Source organism: Parasteatoda tepidariorum, chromosome 4 (genome assembly GCF_043381705.1).
Source record: "Parasteatoda tepidariorum isolate YZ-2023 chromosome 4, CAS_Ptep_4.0, whole genome shotgun sequence".
In the NCBI taxonomy this organism is placed as follows: Eukaryota; Metazoa; Arthropoda; class Arachnida; order Araneae; family Theridiidae; genus Parasteatoda; species Parasteatoda tepidariorum.
The window spans coordinates 9,105,483-9,118,555 of NC_092207.1; the positions used below are offsets into that span (position 1 = coordinate 9,105,483).

Consider the following 13,073-nt stretch of genomic DNA (forward strand, 5'->3'; position numbering starts at 1 on the left):
AAAGAAAAAAAATGTTTGGCGAATTTACCTTTTTTGCGTATTGTTATTCCTCAACGTTGATTAAAAAAATAATAATAACAAAACATCCACACCGAGTTATTCTAGATAATTTTAAAATAGCGCTGTAGTTATTGATACTAATTAATATGTTTTTGAAGATTATTAGGTTAGTGGAATTGCCTAGAATATCAGCTCTCGTAGTCGTAATTTGAAATGCGAGGAAGCGTAATAAAAATCATTAGAAGAATTTACATTAATTTTGCATTAAGATTTCTAGATATATGTATATATATATATTTTAATTAATATGAATTTTAGAACGAAGAACTTGCTGTATTATATACAAAACCTTGATGCGCGAATTTCACTTCAATAATTATTTTTTTCCGTATTTCCTCTAAAATATTAAATTTTTTTTAGCCTCTAAACCAAATAAAATTCTTTATGTAGCTATAGTTTATGTAACTTTTAAAAAAATTTCTGTTCAAACATTTACAAAAAAAAAATCAACTTTTTTTCCTACTTCCCCCACCTCTTAATAATAATATCTGCCAGCGTGAAACTGGGAACATGATTTATGGAGTACGTAGTACTGTTATCCTCAATTCTTGTTACAATAAATACGGTAAAGAATTATGGTTCCTACACGCCCATATTTGCTTCATTCATCACGATACCACGATAAATTTAGATTCAAATGTGAAATATCATTACTTGTGAAATACACCTGCAATATTTATTTTCTTAATTTAATATTTTATTTAAAAAAAATAATAATAAAACGAATATTTGTTTGCATAAAATTGGTTCAAATGAAATAAACCACTGTTGTACTTAAGGAAAATTAGTAATTTCTACTTTACACTGCTGACCAATTTTTTTATATTTTTTTAATATATTAGGTTTTAAATGTGAAAATTTATTGCGTGTAAAATACACCTGCAATGCGTATTTTCTTGATTTAATACTTTATAAAAAAAAAACGAATGTTTGCATAAAATTGGTTCAAATAAAATAAACCACAAGGTGTCGTACTTAAGGAAAATTAGTAATTTCTACTTTACATAGCTGAAATTTTTTTTTTAATATATTAGGTTTTAAATGTGAAATTTTATTACTTGTGAAATACATCTGCAATACGTGTTTTCTTAATTTAAAATTTTATAAATGAAATAAAACGAACGACTGTTAGCATAAAATTTGTCTAAATGAAATACACAACAAGGTGTTGGTACTTTAAGAAAATCAGTAATTTCCACTTTACACGGCTGACCCATTTTTATTTATTTTTATTAGTTAGTAATAATATATTGCAAAAAATAAAAAAATATATAAAAATCAGGGACATTCAAAGGTTGCCTCCAGATCTGAATATAATTTTCAAAGACAAAAATTAAAAGTTTCCCATTTCGAGAGTACGCTTAAGAGTCGAAATTTTTTTAACGTGTACAGGTTCTTCTTTTTTTCCAATGCCCACCTGGAGAATGACCTTTCGTCAAAGAGGCATCTGGATTTGTTGGCCACTCTTTCAGGGGCACCATATTAGTTGGCTCAACGTTGCTCTCACAGTAAGGACAGATAGTACAGAGAATGAAAGAACATCCATGCCTTGCCCGGGATTCGAACACAGAACCTCTCTGATGTAAGGCCAGTTCCCTGACTCCTACACAGGCCGGTCGGCACGTGTACAGGTTCTTGAATGATTTAAATTTCATCAATAAAGATACCCTAATACAGTGTTTCCCAAACTTATGACTTTTGTGTACGCTTTCTAAATTTTTCGTAACGCTGTGTACTACTAGTAAAAAAAATGAATATAATTTTTTAAAAACATGCTTACTTTTCTTTTTTGATACAAAATTTTCGGTAAAAAATTCTTACATTTTTGTAAAAAATTCTGTGTTAGAGGGATAAAAATTATATTTTATAAAAATAATCTAAGTAAGTAGAATTTATTACAAACCTTCACTATAAAAAAAAATTGCAAGTTAAAAGTCAAAACTGGCTGTTGACACCACTAATTATTAACTGTTAACTCTGCAAAAAAATAGCCAAAAGAAGAATACGTAATCCCAAATTTTCATGGTTAGTTTTGTTTCTAAATAAAAAAATTTCTAATTTTCGTTTGTTGCAAGATATTTCGCATAAGAACGCGTACCCCCACTAAACTGTTCCCGTAACCCTGGGGGTACGCGTACCACACTTTGGGAAACACTGCCCTAATAAATTCATAAAATTTCTCTTTAAGACGAAAACGCTTAACACGAGTTTTTGCTTAAGATGAAAGAGAATATTTTTCCTACCACGTTATTTTGCAAAACAATAATTATAGCATACTTTAATACGAACATAAAGACTAATTTCGCACGTTTAAGACAGAGGAAATATTGCACGTAATAAATAATTGCAGCCAATAAATTCTTCTTTATAACCTTTGCCGAAAAATTCTTCGCTGAAACAATTTTATCCCTTTTCCTGAACTAGACAAGTAAGGATACTGCATTTGTTTTTGGGAGTGAGATGGGGAGTCATCGTAAGTTCATATCTATCTGCAATTAGTGACGTCATCTACTGATCATGTGATGGGGCGTGGACCATTGACAACGGCGTGAGTAACGCCGGCTTAGGTGGTGATTCTTTTCCTGATTACGGTAAAATTTTGTTTCGATCATTTTTGTGAGTGTTTCATTTGGCTGCTACCTCAAAGTGTTGATTCTAGTTGCATTGGAGGTAAAGATGTGAAAATTAGAAGTTAGTGGGCTTGTACTTTTGTACAGTGATGTCAAAATTGTATCTTTAAAAAAAGCGATTGATTAACCTAAAATGCTTATAAAATATTTCTCTACGGTTATCATTTAAATTCTTTGACATCTTCAGTTGAGTGATTTTTTTTAAAAAAAAAAATCTCCATAAATGCCTCTTATTCTTTTATCGTTTAAGACGACTTTCGGTTAATATGAAAAGAATTTAGTTACACTTCGACATCGTCTTAACGAGGTTCAACTATATAATAAAAGAAACACGTGGAAAATATTGTAGGAAATAGAAATTTATCAAAGATACAAACTTTATTAAAAATAATATGAACACTAATGATTAAATGTCATACATTTGTTACAAAAATATGCATACAGCAAAACAACAGGATACTATCGTATATTTCAGATTTAAAAGTGACACAATTTTTAAAATAAATGGATCCAATGCTAAATACATTTTTTAGTCTGGTAAAATGAAATTACAAATTCTCATTGGATTTTAAAATTTGGAAACAAACATTGTCATCAAACATTTTCGAAAAAAATAAAACTTTCAGGCAAGATACATTCCACTTGAATCTACTCTCAACACGATGCCATTTTTATCGTCTTTAAGAAGCTTTAACAGGCCTTTTGCAATGTCATCAGGTCTATAAAAAATACAATGGATCATAATGATTATTTTCTATATAAAACATATAAGAGGATGGTTGTTGCTGCTGGTTTACGTCGCACTAGAGCTGCAGAATGGACTATTGGCGACGGTCTGGGAAACATCCCTGAGGATGATACTAAGACATGCCATCACAATTTTGATCCTCGGTAGAAGGGATGGCTCTACTGCTTCGGTAGCCCGACGATCTGCGCGTGAAGTAGAGCACTTTACGGTAGAATAGTTTAACGAGGAATGATACTTCAGTATTTCATTTTAAAATAAAGTTCTTTACAAGATCTAAGCAGTAAGGAATCGATTATTTAGAAGATCTACGAGTTAATTTTATATCCACCAATACCCTGACGAAGATATACTGTTATCCGAGAATCTCCAATTCTGAAGATCATTTCCTGAATTAACTAAAAAATTAGACTGAGCCAAGAATAGCGTGATTATTTCATAAAAGCAACTATACTTTGGGCACAGACCAAAAAAGAACAACCCTGGAATGAATTGATTATCCGCCACTGGTAACTTCTTATAATAACAAATTTGCTATAGGTGGCGTAGAACAGAACTACCTACCTATGTAAACACTTCACATGCTTTCACCATTAGCGTGTTTCGCTTTTCAACTTAAAGCAATTCTAATAGGGTAAATACACCGAAGATTTATTACTATTATTAGTGAATATATCCTTTTCTCGTTTTCTTGATGGCACAGGAAAACTACTCAATAATTACCAAGGGGTAAGTAACAAAAATATATTTAAATAGTTAACATGATTAATACGGTACAATGGTAGACAATGCTACTACTACATTACAATGTAGATGTTCTTGCTTTTTACAAAATCTTTGTTTGCAGTTACGGTTACAATCTAATGATAAACTCCGCCATCTATCGGTGGTTCAATAACATGTATTTCTACAGCGTGTGGAGAGTCATAGAAGAAGGAACTACTTTCATTTCTGTCTTGATTTTCAAATAGATGAAAAACTTTTATGTTAGGAAACTATATGGAACTGAAAACTACATTAAACATAGCTCTAAAAGGAAGCATCATGAAAATTTTAAAAAGTATTTTTGACAGTTAAATGTTAAATATATTTAAAAAAGGAAAAATATCGTAGTACATTCCTGTAGAACTGAAAAGAGGAGGAGAGGGAAGGGCCAAAGGCATGGAACCGGTCTTCTCCCCAGGTGGCGTATTTGAGCGTTGTATACGCCATCTGGTCGCCTATGTAATTTTTTGATTCAGATGAACTCTTTTACTGACAGCTTATTAAATTATCAATAACTTACGATCACAAAACTATGTAAAATTCTTAATTATCATAATTTACATAACATTGATTATTATCGTACCTTTGTTGTTCGATGTATATTGAGTAATAACCACGGAATAGAGTTAGCAGATAATTATTGCTCTCGTTAAATGGGTTCAGATTAAACTGGTTTTTCTCAATGATATTTTTATTTTTAAAAAATTCAAATATCCAATATATAAGTTTCAAAATTATGAATGCGAGGGTATGAAAAATGTGTTACGTTTATTTATTTCACTAAGCACAGATATTTCAATCATATGAATTTTATTAATTGTATTAATGAAAGAAAATAATAAGAATTCTTACATTTAAGTTTTAAAAATATTAAATTGTGACACTTTTATTCGTTATCAGCGGGCCAAAACGGGACAGTTAGACATCTGCAAATAACGTCATCGTCCTGACCTCCTCCTGACGTGATACTTCCAGTTCATTCATTGAGTCATTGCATCGTAAGATGCTACTCAAATATTATGAGTTCTTCAAAATTTTGTTTTCTTAATGCAATTGAGGCGTTCTTGTAGTCAAAGAAAATAAACAAATTCAATCCTTTTTCAGAGATTACGTTCGGCAAGTAGTACTTTATTTACGTCGTACTGTAGCAGCACAATGGATTATTGGCCACGATCTGATAAACACTACTAATGATGTAAGTAGGTAAGTACACTATTTACGTCGCACTAGAGCTGCACAATGGGCTATTGGCGACGGTCTGGGCCTGAGGATGATCCGAAGACATGACATCGCAATTTTGACCCTCTGCAGAGGGGATGGCTCCCCTGCTTTGGTAGCTCTGCCTGCACGCGAAGTCGAGCATTTTACGTTAGAACAGTTTAATGAGGAACGACACAGCGGACACTCACTCACTACTCAGACTGATCAAAGTGGTCACCCGCCCGATCACTGACCGCAGCCAGTGATGCTTGATTTCGGTGTTCTACTGGGAACAGTGTTTTTACGATCAGTCCACTGCGGGACCACTACTAAGGATGACCCGAAAGATATGCCATTACAGTTTTGATATTTATGGCTGATCCACTTTGGTAGTCCGACGACCTGAGCGCGAAAGTCAGCACTTTACTGCAGAATAATTTAACACGAACCGATATCGCGCACCCTCAATTCTTTCGCAGGCTAATCAAAGTGGTCATTCATCCGCTCACTGACAGCTGATAGTGATGCTAGACTATGGTGATTTACAGAGTACCGTGTCCTACGATCAGTTTACTATGGCAAGGCTGAACTAGATCCGTAACTCAGATCTAGTTCAACCTTGACTCTGGAACTGATCGTAACAAACGTTATACAAAAATCTTGCGATTCTATGATGATTATTAAGTCATATCTGCTCGAAGTTTATGTCCTAGGTCTGAAGAGATCAAAGTTAAAGACACTCGCTAACAAGGTGCAGAGAGTGTAACATAGAATTAAATTTTTTTTAAATCTTTTAACACTTACGTTACAGTTGTGACACTGGCAACTAGCTCTTTACCTTCTCTTTCATCGAGACATCTTAAATGAAAGTTTCGAGTCAGGTCAGTATCAACAGGACCTGGAGCAATGCCACAAACTTTCACACCTGTTTTATTGAAATGATAGTCAGCCTGAAACATAGAATCAGCTATATTTTTAGATGCAATCAACGTACAAAAAAATCTCTCTTTTTTTAATAATTTTTAAGTTCTTAAAAACCTAAAAATAATAATCATACAAAAGTGCATGAACTACACTGGTGTCAGAAATTAAGAGAATTTGTAGACTGGGTCGATTATCTCTAATTACAACTCTAATTACAACATAATTACAACTCTAATTAAGTTATAAAATTATTAAATTCTAACTAATTGTAATAATGTAAAATGTCACGAATTGTTCCAATAATAAAGATTTCTTACTGCTTTTGTTAAGAAAAAGGAAACTTCTTAGGATTTTCTTCTCCTATTTATACATTTTTAATTAAAATAAATAAATAAAAAAAAATTAAAAAAAATTTTACACTGTCTAACAAGATAATTGAGGATGTTACCGCTAGGTTGCGATCCCGTTTGATAGGGATATCATCAATATACACATATAAAACGGATAAATCTTTGAAAACGAAACTAAAAAATATCCGTAATTCTTAAGGGCTAATGTAGGTTTGATAAGGTCAGAGGTTAACGCAATCAGTTAAACTAATTTAGATGCGTTTCAACTACTAACGACCGGGGAATTCTGTAGAGCAGTTACAAACTTGGAGAAGAGGTAAGTAACACCATAAGGATTAAGTATTGTATAGCAACCCATAGTCAGATCTGTCATCGTACGCCACTAGAGGGCTTCCCAAATATATACTAACAGTACATGCACATAAGAAACCGGTCTTTTTTTTAATATCTAAATTAACTTAATTTCATGTTAATTTAACGTTTTCTAATACTATTGTTTATTCAAATAGGCTCAAAAACGGATGTTTTATTGTAATGTTCTAATTCGGGAATCCAAATGGCGAGCTCAACAAAATTAAATCTTCATCTTGGTCAGAGCAACAGCCCTTTGCAGGGCGGGCTGCCTCAACAGCTGACAAACGCCAGCGCCTCCTATCTATGGCAACTCCCTTCCAATTTCTAATCTTTAGGGTTTTCAAATCATTTTCGATGTCGTTGAGCCATCTAGTAGGGATTCTTAAAGGTGACTATTCTCATGGCGATATTTTCAGGGTTTCTCCATACATGGCCCAGCCATCTCAGCCTATTAGTGCGAATTATTTGTAAAATTTGGGGCTGCTTGTAGAGTCGGTAGATCTCGAAGTTATATCTGGTTCGCCAGCATGCCCTTTTTTGAATTGCGTAAAAGATGGATCTGAGGATCTTTCTTTCAAAGGTGTCTAGTGTCCGCTGTATATCTGAATTAACAAAATCAAATAACTACGATAATACAGCTAAATTTGAGTACCTTTCGATAGGTTATAAAATTACGACAAAATTACGATAATTTTGATAGAAGAAACTACCGTTTATAGACTCGCAAGATAATCTATAATAAGGAACGTCCCTTGCGGCGTACGATGACATTTACGGCCAAGGATTGCCGGGCAAGTACCTCTCCTTCAAGTTCATAAATAACAGCTGTACATAATCACTCTGATTATTAGGAAAAGGGGAGAGCCACTACTTACACCATAACTTCTTGTCAAACCAACAACAGCATGCTTCGTCCCAGAGTATACGGGAGCAAGAGGGAAAGGTTCTACACCTGAAAGAAAGGAAATTTTAATTTATTAGCACTCTATCAGGGTGCGTAGCCAAATCTTTCAATAAAAAATAAGCACTTTTTAAGCATTTAAAAATATTTCTAAGCGCTATATACATTTAAAAAATGCAAAATAATTTTCAAAAGCTTTACATGATCACGATAAAATAACTAGTTTCTGGCAAAGAACTCTTTTCTTGATCCTATTAGCCACCATAAAAAGATCGAGAGATTTTTCGGTTCGAAAAATGAAGCCTGGAATAGAGAATATCTAGCAAAATGCAGCAGTTTTACACATGAGAGTGCTAGAATCTCATCGAACTCTGCTCAGTAGACGCACATGCGGACTTCCAAGTATTTCACAAAAACATGTAAAATGATTGACGCTTTCTCAAGGTATGGACGACGGTAAGCCGAAATGGTTGGATGAATTGTTAAAACGTTGAACAGAACAATGCGAAAACCACGCTTTTACATAATACGAATGGCGAAAATGGACATGATAAAGAAAAAAAATCTCTTATTCGAAAAGGGAATATCAAGCACTTTTTAAAAAGACTCAATGAAAAAAGCACCTTTAAGGACTTTTAAAAAACGAAAATCGAAAACAAGCACCTTTATGCACTTTTTAAAAACGCAACGCACCATGTCTATACATTGGAACTGTTTCAAGTTTACCAGGTCCAAGATCACACTTCTTCTACGGTTATACAGTATTCTTGTTTCTATTTTATTTTATAATAGTCGTTGAGAACAGCCGAACCAATTTCATGGGTTTACGACTACCAATGTTCAACTCCGTAGCCCTGTAATTTTGAACCCAATCTAGAAGACAAGAGAACTCCTGGATCAAGTATTGGGACAAATTTTGTTTTCATGGAGGACTTTTTGATGGAACTAACCCGCATTTGCGTTACATGTAGAGGAAGACCACGAGAACCTCCCACGATTAGCCTGACGGCAAGGGAACTCTAACCCATGATCCGTCAACGATTGAGGATATTTCACGTCAGCACTGAGGTCGATGCAAGCCGGATGCGGAATTCATATCGACTGTAATTCGAACCCGGTTCGCCTCATTGGAAGGCGAACGCTCTATCCCCTGAGACATTGCCCCCATACAGATTATTTTATATTTATATGAACCAGTTTCAAGTATGCCCCATTAGTTCAGTTGGTAAGAGCTAGATCAACGAGTCGACACGATGGTCGTGCTTTCATTTCTCTTCCACCCTCTTTCAAGAGTACAATTGTAATCACGGATCATAATTTCTGACAGCATTCGATATTGTGGTTCGTTTATGCAATATTTTACCCATGACTTAAGAAATAAATATCAATAATTATGTAGATACGCTTTTCTCTCTAGTAGTTATACGCAATGCAAATACATCTGACCTTATATCAAGGAAAGTACCAAATTTTCAAAGATGAGCGAAAATACTTTTTCTTAGAATGTCCCAAATGTGTTCTATTGAATTTGTGGGAAATGTAGCTATCGACAATGGCAACATTCCATTTATGAAAAGGTACCTCACCATAGAATCGAGTTAACGTGTTCTAAGGAATTGGAATTGTATTTTTGTAGTGGTAGATACACTACAAGTTCATATATGCTTGGAGCCTATCCAATCGAAGGATTCCAGAATCAAAAGGAAAATTGTCTCCTAGCTAAGAACAATGTGCCATGGCGTTGTCAGGAGTCGGTACACTATCACGAAGGAATGCATTTGACTCTCCTCTAAACGATCTTCATGCTACCAATTCAGTTAATCCATGTTCACTGAAACATCGTATTCACTGTTACAATGCATTCAACACATGTCGATTGTCAGAAATCTAAAGGTACTCATAAAGAACAAATGATGTAGGATGCTTTTTATGTCTTACATAAAACGCGTAGTTTTCGATCGTCATAAAAAAAATTGCATATTTTCAACTTTGTAAGAGCTTTCTTTTTAACCTCTTCCATTTTATTTTTATAAACAGTTGTCATCCATGTTTTGAGTGTTATCCCTGATTTGGCTATACTTATGTAAAATAGCAGCGTTTATTACTTTTTAGGTAGTCTCTCGAAATAATTTCTTACTTGTTTCATTGAAGGTTAGTTTGAAAAAAAGCGTTATATTGAAACCCCTATAAGTATAATAATATTAGATGGTGCGTTTATTTCACGTTTAGGCGTAAAAATCAGTCGGAAGGAATAACCCGGAAGTCTTACGACGAAATTTAACCCCTAGCGCCATTTGCGATTAGCTTTACACGATCAATCATCCATAGGTTGAGCCACCATGGCTCAGGGGATAGAGCGTTCGCCTTCCATTGAGGTGAACCGGAGTTCGATCCCAGCTATGTCTGATCGATACGAATACCACATCCGGCTTGCACCGACCACAGTGCTGACGTAACATATCTTCAGTGGTAGACGGATCATGGGTTACAGTCTCCTTGCCATCAGGCTAACTCGTGGTCTTTCTCTCCATGTAACGCAAATGCGGGTTAGTTCCATCAGAAAGTCCTCCACGAAAGCAAATTTCTCCCTATTACTTGATCCGGGAGTTCCCTTGTCTTCTGGATTGGGTTCAAAATTACAAGGCTACGGAGTTGAACTTAAGTAGTGGTAAACCCAAAATTGAATCGGCTGTTCAACGACGGTTATAAAATTAAAATAAAATCATCCGTAGGTTGTAATATATTCCTCAAACTTTCAAGATTGAGTCTTTATAGTATTAGTAAATACTGTGCATTTGCAATCCAATTAAAATCTATGTTCAGAGTTATTTAATTTTCCTCGAACTTCATTGAAATGTCTAATTTTTACTTCCCTTTTACTTACCAGTATTTGATATTGTATTGATAATAAATCCTCCATCATTCCTGTTTTCGGTGCTCATGTATTGAAATCCTAGCTGAATACCATGAATCACTCCGATCTTGAAAAGAAAAAACAAAAAGAAGTTGGTAATCAATGCGAAGTTAAACTTCCTATTCTACATGAGAGTGCATATTAATAAAAACAAAACTAAACTTCTTGAAATTATGAATGCAAAAACAGTAATATAAACTCCTATTTAGTTCGAAATAAAATTTACAAAAGTTGGGCACATTTATCTGTAAATATTCTTTACTTGTTCTTGTAGTTCATTTACGTCGCACTAGTGTTGCACAATGGGCTATTGGCGGCGGCCTGGGAAACATCCCTGAGGATGATCCGAAGACATGCCATCACAATTTTGATCCTCTGCAGAGGGGATGGCACCCCCGCATCGGTAGCCTAAAGACCTGCACGTGAAATCGACAACTTTACGGTAGCACAGTTTAACGAGGACCAATACCGCACACCCTTGGTCCCTACGCAGATTGATCCAAGTGGTAACCCACCCGCACACTAACCGCAGCCAGTGATGCTTGACTTCGGTGATCTGCTGGGAACCGTGTCTTAACGATTAGTCCACTGCGAGACAAATATTCTATACCAAAACTCATCTTATGGATGGTGTTTTCTACACTAGGGAACGCTGCAAGCTCCATACCGCCCTTCGGGATTACTGTTTCTGTTGTATTTTAAAGCCATTTGGCTCGCAACTTGATCATTGTGTTTTAAGATTTTTGCAAACGTGGTATTTGATTGCTTATTACTTGTGTTCACAATGCTAAAGGTGCTAACACTAATGTAAAATGGTGCACATCTAGCAACAAGAACAAACAGTAATAAACAAATGGAAAGAGGTCAAATCAGGACTGCCAAAAAAGCGAGTTATTCAAAATCTAGCAAATATGTCACCTTTTTTAACAATATATCTATAAATAACTAAAACATATTTTCACTTCAAACTCACCAGAATTACTTAATAACATTAATATCTTATGAAATACGGCAGATTTGGGCTCAGAAATTATCTAATTTACTTCTTTTATTGAAATAAAATTATTCGTTTGAAAATATCGCCTCGCCCTCGCAGAATAAGCTGTAGCAAAGCAAACTTTCAACAAAGCAGTTGCAAACTTTCTAACTGGAACTAGAGCACAGGTATTGAGCTCGAGATTATAATTGTTTACATTTATTATGAAAACACCATCCATAAACAGTTGAAAATGAAAGTCAATTAATCCTTCTTAGATTGATAACATTTTCCCGATCGTTAGCGAATTTATTATTTTTTTCGATAGAAATCAAACGAGTTACATTAATTTAGATTCATTTCATTTACATTATTCTAATCATTTATATTCGCTAACGCAACGCTCGAATACGCCATCTGGGGAACAGACCGGTTCCACGCCTTTGGCCCTACCCCTTTCCCTCTCCTCCTCTTTTCAGTTGCATAGGAATGATCTACGATATTTTCCCCCTCCCCCTTCTTAATATTTTTTTGTATTTAAATGTCACAAATATTTTTGTAAATTTCTAAACCACTTTCTATTAGAGCTATGTCTTCAGTTCCGTATTGTTTCCTAACTTGAAAGTTTTTAATCTATTTGAAAATCAAGAGAGAAACTGGCGTACTTCCTCCTCCTATGACTCTCCCCATGTTAATGATGAAAGCCTGCAAAGTGTTGCCATAGGTAAAGAGTTTTGCAATAACCCTAAGCAAATTTTGGCTGCAAGCGGAAGATTAAAAGGAAAAGTAGTGAAAAATAATATTCGCGATCGCAACGCTCGAGAACGCCATCTAGCGGGAGACTGAAAATATCGGACATTAGTTCCCACAAATCCATTGGCAATGACGGACGCCATTTTATTAGCAGCAAATAAGAAGCAAAATTTCCCTAAGGAAAAGGTAGAACTTCTTGAAAAAACTAACCAGAACATGCCAAACATTGAAGCAGAACACGCCAAGCATTTGAAGAACAATTTCTCAATAATTTTTACCTTTCTATTACCAACAACATAACTTCCAATTTCCTGTTACAGATTGTGTGTATTACGGTAAAATAATTTTTTTTGTCTTCAATTCATTACAAATTAAAGTGAAGTCAGCATTGCTTTCGTCATTCCAATGAATAAATAAGAATTCAGAATATGCACAGAACTGTATAATAGTTATAGAATATTGTTCTTCTTTATAGAACAGTATATATTTCTGTATCTATAT

General features: G+C 34.5%; 1 protein-coding gene across 1 annotated transcript in view; it reads right to left on the reverse strand.

Annotated features, from left to right (window-relative positions):
* Nucleotides 1–3,049: 3,049 nt before the first annotated feature.
* The window catches only part of LOC107451850 (15-hydroxyprostaglandin dehydrogenase [NAD(+)]), a gene marked incomplete in the record, with an annotated part of 22,372 nt that continues 12,348 nt past the window's right edge, over nucleotides 3,050–13,073 (reverse strand). The window contains 4 exon segments of the mRNA XM_071180489.1: nucleotides 3,050–3,409; nucleotides 6,205–6,350; nucleotides 7,904–7,980; nucleotides 10,814–10,910. Coding sequence (XP_071036590.1) covers nucleotides 3,313–3,409; nucleotides 6,205–6,350; nucleotides 7,904–7,980; nucleotides 10,814–10,910 — 417 coding nt within the window.